The 14898-nt window shown below is 43.8% G+C and overlaps 1 protein-coding gene across 3 annotated transcripts in view; it reads right to left on the bottom strand.

The window, feature by feature from the left end:
* Window positions 1-158: 158 nt before the first annotated feature.
* LOC119216382 (F-box-like/WD repeat-containing protein TBL1XR1) overlaps window positions 159-14898 on the bottom strand; it is a 29077-nt gene continuing 14337 nt past the window's right edge. For 2 of the 3 annotated variants that reach the window (XM_037469141.2, XM_037469140.2), the window contains 14 exons: window positions 10399-10504; window positions 8926-9071; window positions 8622-8847; window positions 8288-8420; window positions 7657-7798; window positions 7019-7082; window positions 6254-6351; window positions 6081-6141; window positions 5876-5997; window positions 5647-5721; window positions 5112-5239; window positions 3812-3977; window positions 3370-3471; window positions 159-3292 (listed from right to left, as the gene is read on the bottom strand). In XM_037469141.2, coding sequence (XP_037325038.1) covers window positions 3266-3292; window positions 3370-3471; window positions 3812-3977; window positions 5112-5239; window positions 5647-5721; window positions 5876-5997; window positions 6081-6141; window positions 6254-6351; window positions 7019-7082; window positions 7657-7798; window positions 8288-8420; window positions 8622-8847; window positions 8926-9071; window positions 10399-10456 — 1548 coding nt within the window. In that variant the 5' untranslated portion in view covers window positions 10457-10504 and the 3' untranslated portion in view covers window positions 159-3265. Of the gene's footprint in view, window positions 3293-3369; window positions 3472-3805; window positions 3978-5111; window positions 5240-5646; window positions 5722-5875; window positions 5998-6080; window positions 6142-6253; window positions 6352-7018; window positions 7083-7656; window positions 7799-8287; window positions 8421-8621; window positions 8848-8925; window positions 9072-10398; window positions 10505-14898 lie in introns of those variants that run through there. The other variant, XM_062563341.1, reaches the window with a different exon arrangement.

Here is a 14898-nt window from a genome sequence, read left to right on the forward strand (position 1 = left end):
ATTTGCAAACGTACCCCAGAAAGCAGCAGCAGGAGGACGGGAACAAGCTCTTTAAAATCCATTTTCATTGGTTTACTGAAGCCATTCTTAAAGGTTCGGACATGAATAACAAGAATCCACGATGTTGGTTCTAGTTTTCTCACAAATAAACACTCCACTCTTATCAAAATATATTTTATTCAGGACTTTAGTTTTACCAATCTGACTTCAATGATAACAGACCAATGTGATGCAAGTTGCAGAAGGAAAAGAAATCAATTTGGCTTCGAGAGCCGGGGGCGGGGACGCCGTTTCGACTGTACAAATAAAGGCTGACTCAGCGACATTAGCCACGTTTACCAAGACAAAGTGAGAGGGCATGACGCGGGACATTTTCAAAACGATTGTTGGCTCAAGTGCTTTAAATACGGGAAAGAAAAGAAAAGAAAAATGAGGAAATAGTGCACAGGATTGGCATGAAATCTCTGTAGAAATACCCAATTTACCACAGAAGGACACAGGAGGACAGAAAGTGGATTTGTAGTTGTACAAAGGTTTGTAAGAAGAGCCGCTCTGGAGGCAGAATCAACTATTTGGGTTTAATCTGAAATGTTGGTCACTAACCTAAATTGCAGATTTCTCTGGGTGGGCCTTTTCTCCGGGGGCAGTCAAATAGCACCAGAGAACAGAAAAGGGTGTTGACATTTCAGTCTAACTCTGTAAGTGACCAGCGACCGAGTTGGGCAGCACGCAGCCAATAACAAATCACATATCTGGTAACCAGGTGGCCTAAATGTTCTCAATCTGATGAAGGCGCATCCAACTGAGAGGATTTCACTAACCTCAGCATGACCACCACAGACTTCAGTCCATTCTCCTGTGATGAACCAGGCAGAGAACCCCCTCGGAGCATCCAACTGCGCAAATTTATCTCACATTAAATCTGATTCCAGAGAAACTCTCCGATCGAGCGATGACAAAAAGGGAAGCCGATGAATTCCCAAAGCCAAAAACACAAATGTAATAAAGAGTCAGTTTCCTCAGGGGTCCAGTTTGCCCAAAAAGATTTAAGTGAAAATGTTAATGTCTTTATTAAAGAAAATGTAGTGGTAGTTTTGTCCTGGGGCCTTCAGTGACCTTTAACCTTTACTACTCGCAAAAGCATCAAAGTAATGGAACAAGATCTTTAAAATGGAGAGAACACAGAAAATAACACTGCCAACAAATCATCAATTTACAGGGTTTTTTTCTTCAAATCTACAAAGAAATTACAAAAATGTAACTTTAATTTGCTTTTAAAAGAGTATAAAATGTCTTATCAATGAGGAACCTCGCAGTCAAATGTGAGCAGCGTGTTGAAGGTGAAGAAGTGACAAGGATGGAGGTGATGGGGGCTCATCTATCAAATGCATTAAATAACAGTTTGGGATTTTGATTCCCGGGGCTGTGGAAGAACCGCTTTATCTTCTCCACATGTTTCCATCTGTGACGTGTCCTTCATAAATGCAGTGTCGTTATCCCCCATGAGATCACAAGAAGCTGGTAAGAAAAACAGACAAAAAATAAAATGTCCACATATTGCTTTAATGTTTGGATCTGCTTTTGAGCTCGACTCTGAACAGCAACCTCGTGCCAGCAATCAGCCAGTAAGACTCAACTGGGGGAGAAGGGGGAGGTGGGGGTTGTGGGGGTAGGGGGCTGCGTTATCAAAAGGCATGACAAAGGAAAGGGGAAACCATACAGAACGTCACATCCTCTTTCTAAATAAAGGCAGCCAAAAGTCATACTGAGGCGCTCTCTTCCATCCGGGGGAATGTGGGGGCTCATTTATGGATTATAGTTTGGGAGGCAGAGCTGCTCTGGAGTCACTACGGTTTGACAGGGGTGGAGCAACAGAGAACCGGAGCGGTGGACTTCAAATTCGTCAAAATACAATTTAAAAGATGTCAGAGGTGCAAGAGTGACGCATTTCTTCAGACCGACCCAAAAGTTAGGAACCGTTCCCAAAAAGTCAGAGTGAGCGGAACCAGAGACCAGCTGATCGGTTAAAACGCTGTATGACAATAATAAACCTTTAACTTTAACCGTAGTGATTCACATTCTATCAAAAGGGACCACAAACTGTATTTGGCTTCACTTGTTTACATAAAAACATCCCACATGATGGAAGGAGCTCATGAAGCCGGTGACATCATCCACGTCTTTGGCTCCGCCCATCTGCCTGGGATCCGTTCTGCCTCCAGAGCCCCTGCGTGAACTAAACAGGGAGCAACCGTCGGGAGTTTGGGGATTTGAGCGGGAATCCAATTAAACACGTTTCAAGTCCTGAACTCAGTTTTGTTGAACGTAAAAATAAAATGTAAATAAAAAGAATGCTGGAATCCTACTGGCTGACGAGGACAGAGTGTAATCGCAGACGGGACCTGACGACTGAGGTCTGAATAAAACTCCCAACAGCCTCAAACATTTAGCCTCCTGCCAATTGAAAGGTTCTCCATCACACAAGTAGCTGCTATGGCCGAAGGTGCAGAGAGGTGCACTGTGGGTAAAAACATCTAGATCAATCAGTGCGCAGAGGAGCCGTCTTTACAGCATCTGTGTCGTGTGCACAGCCTCTGCAGAACAACCAGTCCGCTTTGAGGTCCACCTCGCGACTGAAAGACCAGAAAAAAAGCGACGAGGACACTGCATGGTGTGCACGTCCGAGTGCGTTTAGATGCATGTCAACGAATCTCTGCCCCCCCCAAAGATAAAAAGTATAAAAACATTGAAACAAGAGATCGGAAATAAAAAATAAAAAAAAACTAAGTGCCATCCTATTTTATGGTGGAGAAGTTGATATGTCTTCACAATGAGCTCCAACTAGTAACAAAGGTCAACACTTTTTTCATTGTTTTTCATTTTGATGACACATGAGCATGGTTTAAAGATCAAAAAAAGCAAAATCGCTTCCAAATTTTGGTACATATACGGATCTGTAACTTTTTTTTGTCTTATGAGGTTTTTTTTCTTGTTTTTTCAAGCGTCCCGTCTGCATCTCGGTCAGAGTCTGCACAGATGGAGAGGGGCGCTTCCATCCGCCCGTTACTCCGTCCGTCTGTCTCTCCGTCCATTCATCCCGTTTCTGGACCTGCTGTGTCGGGTGCTTGCTTCCTGTTCCTGCTTCCTGTCTGTCGGTGGGCGGGGCCATAGTCGTGAGCGAGAGCAGTACGCAGGGCAGGCAGGGACAGTCATTTGGCTATGTACACATTCATGGTCGGTCCATGGCTTCCAACAAACAGCAACACTATTTCCGAAGGTCTAGTACACACACCTGGGACAGAAGAGGATGGGGTGTCAGTCCGTAGTCAAACACTTTCACAATAAGAGCACACAGCGGTGTTTACTCACAGATCCATCTGATGCGCTGGCTCCCACTTTGTCCCCCGCTGCGTTCCAGCAAACCTCAAAGATCCCTCCCGTCCCTCTGTAACTGTGGACTAAAGCGCCCGTCTGCAGCATGGGGGACAAGGGATGGATACAAATTAGGCTTAATGGCTCTTTCCCGAATAAATACACATTTTTTTACTGCCTTCAAACAGCAGTGGGTGTATTAGCCCTTTGGCCACAGGGGGGCAGCAGTTTTCTGTCTGTTCACCTGGGGACTGTAAGGCCACATCCAGCTGTCAGGCTCTTTAGCTTTAATACGTGCAGTTATGTTATGTTGTGTTATGTTTGCCTGCACGGTGATATGTCACATGACATTACTAAACATCTGTATGACAGTAAATACCTTTCCCATACCATGGCTTTCAGGAGAGAGTTACGTACACTGTTTAAGACTCCCTCATACCTGAGTATTCCAGATGTGCACGCATTTGTCAAAGGAGCCACTGGCCAGATGCCGACCATCAGGGCTGAAAGCCACGCTGTAGACGGGCTCCTGGTGTTTAGTCAGCGTATGGATACAGATGCCTCTCTCCACATCCCAAAGACGAACTGTCGAGTCAAAGGACGCACTGTGGAAGGAAGACAGGGGACACACAGGGTTAAAGAGCTGCAGCGGTTTTGGAATAAAAGGAGCCTTGTTGCGTAAAGTAGAGACGCAACGATAAGTCGACGTAATCAACGATGTTGATTATGAAAAATCGGCGATGCGTCGTATATTTGAAAAAGATTCAGAGTTACCGGCCTTTTTCAGTCAGCATTGCAGTGCACTACAGGAAGTGCCGGGGGCGGTATCGCTTCTATTGTCTACATCAGAGGTCACTAACTGGCGGACCGCAGTCCGGATCCGGACCCAGAAGCCGTCCCATCCGGACCAAAAGCTAAAAAAAAAGACTTCAAGCGTGACGGCGCACTTTCCTACTGCGCAGGTTTGGTCGTCTTTACGGCTTAAAGCACAGACCAACAGCATTAGAGTTAAACCATCCCACGTGATACGACTCGACCAATCGAGTCTTTGCATTCCAGGCAGGACGATGGCATCGTCTCAATACTGCGGACTTATTGTAGCCGGTCTTTTTATTGGTTCTGTAAAGTTAACCTCCTCCACTCTTCAAACAAAAGATTGTGGGAAAAAATAATCTCATATCAACACAATTACGAGAGCTCTAGTATCAATTAAGACTGATACCTAAGCCTACAACGTGAGAATTAAAGCGGTTTTTCTCTTAGTACTAAGCAGATGTGGCTTCAGAGGCTCGTGCATCCTCAGATGAAGGAGTCTGGAGAGCAACCTCAACATGCTCGCCACTCGTCACTTTTAAACGCATATTTGCACTTACATTTTGTATTACGATTCAATGTATCTATTATGATGATTACATTTGTATTAAATTGTTACTCAAATACATTTGAAGTTCAAAATCCAAAGTTATTGGATGGAAATAAACGGTCACACGTTGTAGCCAAAAGGAATACTTGCCTCTTTGTTTCAGCTCTCTAAATAATTGTTAGATTAGTCGACTAATCGAAAAAATAGACTAATAGGCAACAATAGTTAGTTGCAGCCATAGTGCAAAGTTTAGATTACCGGCACAAAGCAAAGCGCTGTGCTTCTCTGCTAAAGACACATTTATAGATGGTCCTGGCTAATGCATCATAGTGCAGCTCTGAAACACGTCCCCTACGTTAGGCTAACGGACGCTCACCTGGCCAGCATGAGGTTAGCGCTCGGATTGTTGGTTCCTGGGCCGGTGGGGCTCCATTTAATGGTGTAGATTTCTTTACTGTGGGCCTGCAGGTCATGGACACACGAGTCCTGCTTCATACTCCAAATCTGAAAAAACAAAAGAATTCAAATAAAAATCATAGAAGCACATATTTGAAACGTCCTGCTTCCTGACAATTCATGCAAAGACTAAAGGAAGTAAACGGCCGCCTAAAAGAAAGCAGGAGAGGAAAAATGTTCAACATTCAATATCTTGCTCTCGTTGAAGCACACAAAGGGCAAACCAGTTATGGCTTACCAAAATAAGAGCGCGTAGGATACTGCAGACGAGCATAAATCTTCTTTTGGCTGACTGGCTACAAAAAAATATGGCTGAATACTGATGTCTGCTCCAAGAGCAGAGGAACTCAACTTCTACATCAACATGACTGGCATTGAGGAACTTATCGTTACACACACACCCCCCCCCCCCCCACACATCGGACGCCCGATGCTTCACCGACTTCAGCCCTCACCTTCAACGTCATGTCGTCCGAGCAGGAGGCTAGCAGGTTCCCTGTGGGATCCCACTTGATTGCATTTACTTCGTTCTGGAGAGAGAGAGAGAAGGGACCTTGTTTGTGATGTTTTTACAGCATCTTGATTTACGTCGACTCTACGTCCCACTTTATGCCAACAAAAAACATCCTTCAAACCAGCTTGGATCAGATTTTCCTATAAACAGTCTACACACGCTCCACTTACTGTGTGTCCCTGGAATGTTTTAATGGGTCTGTCCTGTCCCAGTTTACAGACGTGGATGCACATGTCCGTACTACAGGAGGCAAACGTGTTGTTGCTCTGCCAATCGACGTCTAGTGCCGGAGCTGTGAGAGATAAAAGGATGTTAGCGAGACCCAAAGCAAAGCTGGAAAAAAAAATTGAATCTTTGTGACAAGAATCTCTGTACCTGAATGGAAGGGAAACTGTTGTTTGGCTTCTCCTGTATGGGCATCCCATATGATTGTTGTCTGGCAGGACACATGCACATGTATAGTTAGAGCTAATGACTAGAAAATACAGTTATTTGATCACCTTATTAACCACGTATGTGGAATTCGAGCTGATTGCATCCTGGTTTACCTTGTCTACTCCTGCACTGAGGATAAAATTGCCCTTTTTGTTCCACTTAAGGGCAAAGATGGGACCTTTGTGCTGGCCAAGTGTACTGGCTAGGTTCCCTGTGGAGCAACACACACAGAAGGAAAAGAATCTGTAAGAATTCAATCTGGAACAACAGCCCCTTCACAATTACGGTATATTACAAATATTTGTCCACTTTCATCGTGCTACTTTTTCAAGCATCATTCATCCTGATATTAACAACCAAGCACTTGGTCAGACAATTACATTTTAAATCTATAAAATGGCCATTGTTATGGTGAAGAAAAAGAATATAAATTGTATTTTCTGTACATTAAAATGTATTCTTCACAAACACTGCAGTCCTCCATAACACAGCAGCAAAGTATAAACCAGGATAATAACAAAGTAATAAAAGAAGGAATGTTAAAGTCCTGAAGCCAGGACTTAGATTCACAATAAGAATGAATTATTTTATGTTTTTAATGTCCGTTTAATGACTACTTCAACACTGGGAGAATTTAAGATCCAAAATTCAACACAAATTGGGGTCAACACCCAAGTGGAAGTATCACAACCAGCCTCCAGGGGGCAGTATTGTTCAGTTTAATTCAACCATGTGACACACAGGTTGTAGAGCAGGAAAGGCAAATCAAAATCAAAACCCTCCACATAACAACCAGTTTCCACAATACAACTTAAGTTCACTCCCTATTCCTTGCTGAAATGCAAATATCTGTATACAAGTCATTAAACACATCTCACCATCCTTTGTCCATATTCTGGCAAAGCCGTCATAGGAGCCCGTCGCCAACAGCGTACCTTCGCTCTGCCAAAAGAGAGACACACGTGTTAGAGTGAACATGTAAAAGCCAGTTGGGACACTTTCACAGACGCGTGTTGTCTTTTGCAGAGTTTGCAATACGGAGTCCAGGCTGAATACACACTGGGCTGGGATCACAAGAGGCCTGCGTTTTCCATCAGCATGGATACTTTCCAGGATTTCTTTTGCCTCCGCCCCTTGGCTCAGGCTTACAATCCGTTGGCTGAACTAAAGGAAAATTCTGCTCTCTGATGATGTCCCGCTGTTTGACTTCTAGTGCTCTGGGAGTTTCTCTGTGATGAGGCATTTGTCGCGTTTCTCATGCGTACTGGAGTGTACATTCTGTTCAACGGTTTAAAATCATAAGCACAAGCAACCAAAACATTATTCTAAAGATTTAAAGAATGACAAAGCCATGAAAAAGAAACAAACAAGCAAAGTAGCATGATATGTAACTGCTCTTTGACATTTGGATCAGATTTTGACCCGTGATTTCACCTGGTCCCTTGTCTCAAAGGACAGCATTCCACGTGGGATGACCCGCTTGTCACATGATGTGCAGGTGTGTTGGTGTGCTTACATTCCAGTCCAGCGAGGTGACGTCTTTGTTGCTGGGGACGTCCTGCCCCCCCTCTCGTATGCAGTGTCTCAGGACCAGCTGTGTGGAGCTGCTGGTGCTGTTTTCACTCAGGTTCCAGATTCGAGCCGTCGAGTCACCTGACCTGAGAAGAGCAGACACGTTGAGACATACAACCCGTCTCCATGGACAAGAAGCTCCTGGTTAACACCTTGTGTAACATTTTAATTTGTTTTAAATCAATATTGCAATGCGATGGTGGCACATGGAGTAGTGCAGTGCGCTGGGGGCCGCAAGGTTGGTGGTTCGAATCCCGGCTGCCCCATGTGCCATGTCGAAGTGTCCCTGAGCAAGACACCTAACCCCTAATTGCTCCCCAGGCAAAAATGTAATGAATGGGCTTTTATGCAATGTAAGTCGCTTTGGAAAAAAGCGTCAGCTAAATAACATGTAATGTAATGCAATGCATGAAACCATTCGTTCATTTAATCATCTAATGGTTGGTTAACAGAAAATGAATTATTGTAAATTATGGTTCCAGCTTCTTAAATGTGACATTTGTTTCACCTCTCTATTCTATGCGAGATAATGTGATTATGTCCGGGAATAATAGTGTGAAAGGAAGGCGACTGACCCCGACGCCAGCAGATCGCTGACTGGGTTCCAGGCACAGATGAAGACCTCGGACTCGTGGCCCCTCAAGACCATAGCCTTGTTCTGAGGGATTTCCACATCTCCATCCACCTCCATCAGGTCTGCGTGGTTGTCTAAGAAAAAGAGGTTGATAGGTCGCACACAGTGGGACGGGATGTCAAGATATTAAGTTGAAATTGTTTTACCTCTCAAAGAAAAATCTTTTAAAATAAACATTCTATGACAACAACTTCACTGAAAAATACTGCTTTGTCAAAGCAAGTATCCAAGCATCATGTGTACGCCCCCCCTCTATCTATAAACACATGACTCACTAGCTAAGGCATGGGCTCCGTTCTCCTCCCCGTTGGCAGTATTCTCTCCGTTCTTGGCGTTGCCGGCGATGCTGCCCCCAGTGGCCGATGTCGGTGCTGAAGCGGCAGCCTGCTGCTGGGCCATCTTGTCCCGGTACGCCTGCTGCCTCGTCTGAACAACGTCCGGCATCACAGCATCGATCAGAGACAGAGACTCAATGGGCCGCCCGTCAAATAATGTGCCGTCCTGCAGTGTGGGAGAGGTAACCCGTTAGAGAGGAGGAGAGAGGAGAGGAGAGGCTCTGTTCTCTTGTTTGTGTCCCACCTCATTGATGCTGACTTCAGCCTCAACGTACTGCAGGCCCTTCTGGATGATGCTGATGAGGGCAGCAGGGGGAACCAGAGCACCATTGATGTTGGATTGGCTGATGTGACTCTCTATACCAAAGGTAAACGCTGAGTGGGAGAACCCTGGAGAGACAAAGACAGGGGCATATTTTCAACATTGGAAAACATCCATCACAGTAAAGAATACTTCCTTCTTGATATATTTAACAAATCAATACATGGGAATTTCTCCGCTGCCATTAAGCCATGTCGTTCCTTAAACATCACTACTTTTGTTCCTCTTTCTCTTTTGTTTTCGTGGTTATTAAAGATCTTTGGCTACCCCTGGCATAGTTTACACATAATTGAGGTGAATGCATAAAACATCACACTTTGTTCTGGTTACTATGCAGAAAAAAGTTGTAATGCCTGCGGTGCATTTTATGTGATGTGACGATTAAAATGTTTACTGTAAACAAACAAGGTCTCTATGTGGAACTCAGAAGACCAATGAAAAATGCACTGCAAAAACGCGACGGCCTTCAACCCACAGGAAAACAGATTCTTTCATTGGAACGCAGCGCTCTCAGTCAGACTGCATTTCGTACCACCTTTGTGTTTCAATAAAAGATTTAAGAAAAATACACCAGAAACTGCACTTTTTAATTTACATGAGCCTCCTTTGCATAAAAAGGAAAATATATGGTGCAATAAATATGATATGAGGGGTAGAAAGGTACCAGTACCAGCTGAGCTCCACTGCAGGGAGGTGTGGGATTGGGTTTACACTGCTCATCACGGTTAATGTCAAACACAAAGTGCAGGAAGGCTGGGCACGATTACGTTTTAATCTGTTTGAAAAGCATCACTTTTCAAGATGCAACGTTTGCTCCCCATGAGCCAGTCAGTGCTTTGCATGACAACTTAATGTGTGGGCTGAAGTGACTCCTTTCAGGTCGGAGGTGCTAAATAAATCCTATTAATCATCTACAATTGATGAAGTCGTGGATAGGCCCATCCCTCTAGCTCACTGCATGTTAGTCGTACCCACGCTGTGCAGACAGACGGGGCCGTTTATAGACCCGGTCAATGCAGTTGTGTTTACGGCGTCACCTCCCCCTCATAGGATGGTGTTTAAATGATTGATTAAAAAGGACAAATTGCTAATCATCATGTTGGTGCCGCTTTTGGCGAATTTTATTTACATCAGTCATACTTGCAGTGCAGTGTTACTGCCTCAAATTCGTTTGAGGTTTGGACGTTCAATCTTTTATCAGAATGTATGAATGTGTCCCTATTAAATGCTAAAATCAGTGAAACTAGATGTAAAAATATGATTAATGTGGATACAAAAGTAGATGCAAAGTAAATATGATCAATTATTGGCACTAATGATCTTTTAAGAAAAAATCTAAATAAATGCCCTATCGATGACATTAAGGAGGATAATAATAAGGAGTTGGGAGGATACCTGACTCCTGTAGGTATCTGTAGACCAGGAAGTTGACCTCATCACTGCTAATGCTCATCTTTACTTCTGTTACACCATGAGGTCAGCACACACACACACACCTAGCCTGGAAGACAGAGAGAAAGAGATTCAGTGCAGGAAAACATCATCAACACGACTGCTTAAAGTACATCATACAGGAGTATGTCTGACTACCTTATAGTAAAGACAACTTGAAAACGGTAATTTCATCAGTCTGAACAATTTTTAGTCCAAAAAATAAATAAAAATAAAATAAAACCTCTAAAATGGAGAATATTGTTGAGCAGTATAATCCAGTCAATACAAAAGTTTACTGCGCAGGCAAGATGTCCTACCAAAACAGATATGTTATTAAAAGAATTAAAAGGAAAAACTCATATATCCACGAGTTATATACGTGCAAGCCTACATCTCTGGTAGACTACTGCTAGTGTGAATACTATACTTCTGTTTTAGCCTTACTATCGTCGCAACAAAAGATAAGGCTTTTGCTACAATTGTAGCACACTGAGATCCAATCACAATGCAAGCAGAGTCGAGATAACAACAAAGCACCTCCGCGGGGAAAATGCAGTGATAAGATGTCAGTCGTTTTCACGAAAGAACGCTGAAACGTGTCATTCAACTTTAATATGACTATGCAGCTCTTGACTACCATTCAGGTATGATGTGTAGTTAAACAACACAGGCCAATGATGAATTGATTTGCGGTAGCATGAGATTAGCTGGGGTATTTCCTCATGGTAGCGGTTTTGATAAGCCCTGCCCCCATGCTTACTAGGCCCTTCTCAGGAGGTCATGTAGGGATGGAATATTCTATTAAGTGGCGCTTCTGTGTCTTCCCCCGAAGCGGTTTCTCCTCCAGCTAGTTACCTGACTACGAATCCACTTCAGGGAGGGGTTCTAACACATCCTGTGGTTTGACTTCAGTTTGTGCATCCACGCAAGTGTCAGGGGATCATGACTCAACATTGCTTTTGTCTGTGGTTTTGTGAACTAAAAAGGTTGGAAACAACAACTCAAAAAGTCACAGAGAGCCAATCTGAAATATATATATATGATGACTGGAGCTAAGTGTCTGCAGCCCCCTTCTCCCAGGACTTTCTGTGCATTTAATGACACTAAAGTGGATGAAAAACCTTCTGTACCTGCCTGTACTGTGAGCTCTAGATTACATTTCCCGGGATGTTGGATTTACAGCAGGACATTCTGAGTGACCTGTGACCTTTACAGTCTCTCACACACCCACACACACACACACACACACCCACACGTTATATTTTTATCTACATGTTATTATTAAGATGTGATGAATTGTTAAAGCTACAGTTGGTAACTTTTAGAAATAAGTTTTATAATATTTGCTTTAACTGCCAAGACATCACTGTGCTTCCCCTGCCATTATAACAACAGGGGGGGCGCCCCCTCCCCTAGGCAAAACACTGAATCAGTTTCCTCTGCCTCTTTTGGGTGCTCTTTAAAGCCTGTGCAAGATCCCACCCCGCCCCAAGAGAAACAACCAATCAGAGTCAAGGAGTCAAGGAGGCATCTTTCAATCACTGCTGGTAAACACTAATCAAACCTTCAAACTGTTCAGCTGTAGAACAATAAAAGTGGTGGCCGGTCATTCAATGACTGCCGAGTCCCAAACCTTCTCAAAGCAATCAAGAAAAGTTACCGACTGCAGTTCTAACAATAGCGGGAAGGGAAACTGCAACAGCAAAGTGAACACATTATGTAAAAAGAGGGGCAATGTGTCTAATACAGTACATGCTAGGCCTGCATAATAAAGCGCCAAAACAAGAACAGCAGCAGCAGCCGACTCCACCACCAGAGCCAGTTGCATCACCTTCCTCAGAGAATACGGCTGCCATGGGTGAGCGGTTTGAGGATCACTGCGTGAACCAAGAGACTGGCAACGGCTCTGTGGCCGAGGGGGCAGAAGAAGAGGTGACGATTTTTCCAAGCAAGTTGGCTCAGAGACACTCATCGGTGCCCGGCCCCTCCGTCTCTAGTGAGGGGACTGTGTGCCATAGAGGCCAGCTGTCAGATTGTATGTACAGCAGGGAGACAAACGCAACGAAAGGAGTAACTTAATAACAGACAACAACAATAACAACAAACCGTGCTACAGAGGGAGCTCAAAAGTAAAGGAGGCATTGCGTGCCGTTGAAAGGAGCCGTTACTCCCGCCGCAACAAACACTGGCATTGGCTGCAAAGCCATTATTAAATCATAAGCTGACGGGCTGCTACTGCTCCGTACTAACCATGCCACACTGGGGTTAGTGTGGGTTAAAGATAGAAATGTATGACAGCCACTGCTGAAAATACATTTGAAATAACTGCAGTGTTTCCCCTAGGTCTAGGGCGTCTTTGGGGGCAGGGCCTGCCTTGCATTCACGGAAATAAAGCTGTCTGTATGGGAAAATCTTCATTAATACAGATTTCAATGGCATTATTAGTGCTGATTAAGAGCAGAGTGTGCAGAATTAACTGCCTCAACAAACAAAACAAAAACTACACTGTCCTTACTTTTACTGTAAATAATAAGAAAAAAAAAACAAGCTTTCATGCTCCTTTACAGACACCACCCGATGTCTATTTGGGAAACTAGCTCAAAGCTTGATAGGATCGATGCATGGTAGTACAATGTGCTCATAACAGGCATAAATCAATAAATATACAATAGTGTACTGTAATTTAAAGCAACCACATCCACATTTCCCTGACATGCAACTCCAAAGCCCATTGATTTACACAGGCTCTGCTCAAATCAGCAGCAGTAGCTTGAATCATCCATCTCGAAGCGCTAATCTTCCAGGTCCGTTTTGTTTCTACAACCGGGATTAAATATGTTTTTCTTAAAAAATGTTAAATAAAGTACATGCTATTTGGCTGCTCCCTTTAAAAGCAATGCCCTCAAGCAAAAATATTATAACAGTATAGATTGTAGACTGTATTTTATTTTATGTGGTTCTTCCCAACTCAACTTTTGGCTGAAGTGCATGCAGGAATGTATTTGATCCCAACAGCAGCAGTTTCAATCAGACTATACACTTAAATAGGCTACTATTGTGTTTGGTTTGAAATAAAAACCGGCAGACTGTTGAGTCACAGTTCACCAAGACCCTCCGCTCAGATCCCATCTGTCAGCAGCATTGCCTGGGGAGGACCACTGGTTTGTAAACAGAACGCTGTAGTTCCCAAATTCACCATTCCACTGCAGTGGCGCTGTGGAGCTGCCATTTGCGGCGAGGATCCTCTGTGTTGACAGTGTGGGTGAACAGAGGGGGGATGGGAGAGGAGAAGGGAATCTCTGTCTCTGCATTCCTTCTCCCGCTCCCCTCCCCTCCACACTGCTACCAGCGGCAAACTGGCCTGTACAGTAGGCCCAGTCTTAAATCAAGTGCCCAGCTTAATGAGAGAACATTCAACACCACAATATTAAACAAGGAGGCGGAATCAATCAGTGACGTTAGGTATTTATGCTACATCTACAGGAGGCGCCCTTGCTCTACCGGGATGATGATCCATTGTTAACTAGGTAGAATTCATAAAAACAAAAATGAACTATACAACATTAATATAAACAGAATCCTAATAGCCATGTTAGGCTAAAAAAGACAACTTTGATTGACCCACTTAAAAAGGCTGCGGGAAAAACATACCAGATCAATATGTGGTAATGATATACTTGTCATCACAACTAATTCATTTTGACACCAATCGAGGATTACTTTTAGCAACAGGAGTGATGACATGCACAACTACAGATATTGGGTGTCATCAACTTACATACAGCAACTAGACAGGTGTGTTGGTAACGACCCCTGCTGTATTGTGTAATAGAATGAATACACCCGGGCCGGGCCGGCAATGGCCTTTAAAGGCAAACGAACTCCATTCAAACTAGTGGCGGTGCATGCGTGCAGTCAGTTGAAGCATAAGTTCAAAACAGGTTGTATGATCTTGCCAAAAGGGAATTTGCCGTGCCGTATGCCCACGATGTATTGTACTCGGCAGTGTGTGTACCAGTAGATTCGTTGGCCAAACAAGCGTCTTAAATAAACGTGAGCAACCTGTCTACAAGTAGTTCTGTTCGACTAACACCAAAACCGTTGTGCTCAAAACCAGGGTTTTAAAAAGTTGTACTTTTCAAAAAGAGTTGCAAGGCTGCAGGTATTGGCTCAATTCCATTTAGTTTCTTGGTTTACTTTACATTAGTCGTGCAGAACAACTAATCAATTAGACAAAGCAGCAAATCAGGACTTCAGAAGTCTGCTCCATAGGGCCAATGACGCAGCCTTCTGCTTAGAACTAGTTATCCTGAATGAAGAAAAATCACGAGTGTTTTCTTCTGAAAGAAAGGTCATGCATTTTCCAGGGAGTAGTGGGGCCGCTCAGCGTAATCGCAGGGAGAGATAGATGTTTTAAAAACGAAAGGTGGTGGTGGGGATGTAGCCAAAAAGAGAACCATC

This window comes from Pungitius pungitius, chromosome 7 (genome assembly GCF_949316345.1).
Source record: "Pungitius pungitius chromosome 7, fPunPun2.1, whole genome shotgun sequence".
NCBI lineage: Eukaryota > Metazoa > Chordata > Actinopteri > Perciformes > Gasterosteidae > Pungitius > Pungitius pungitius.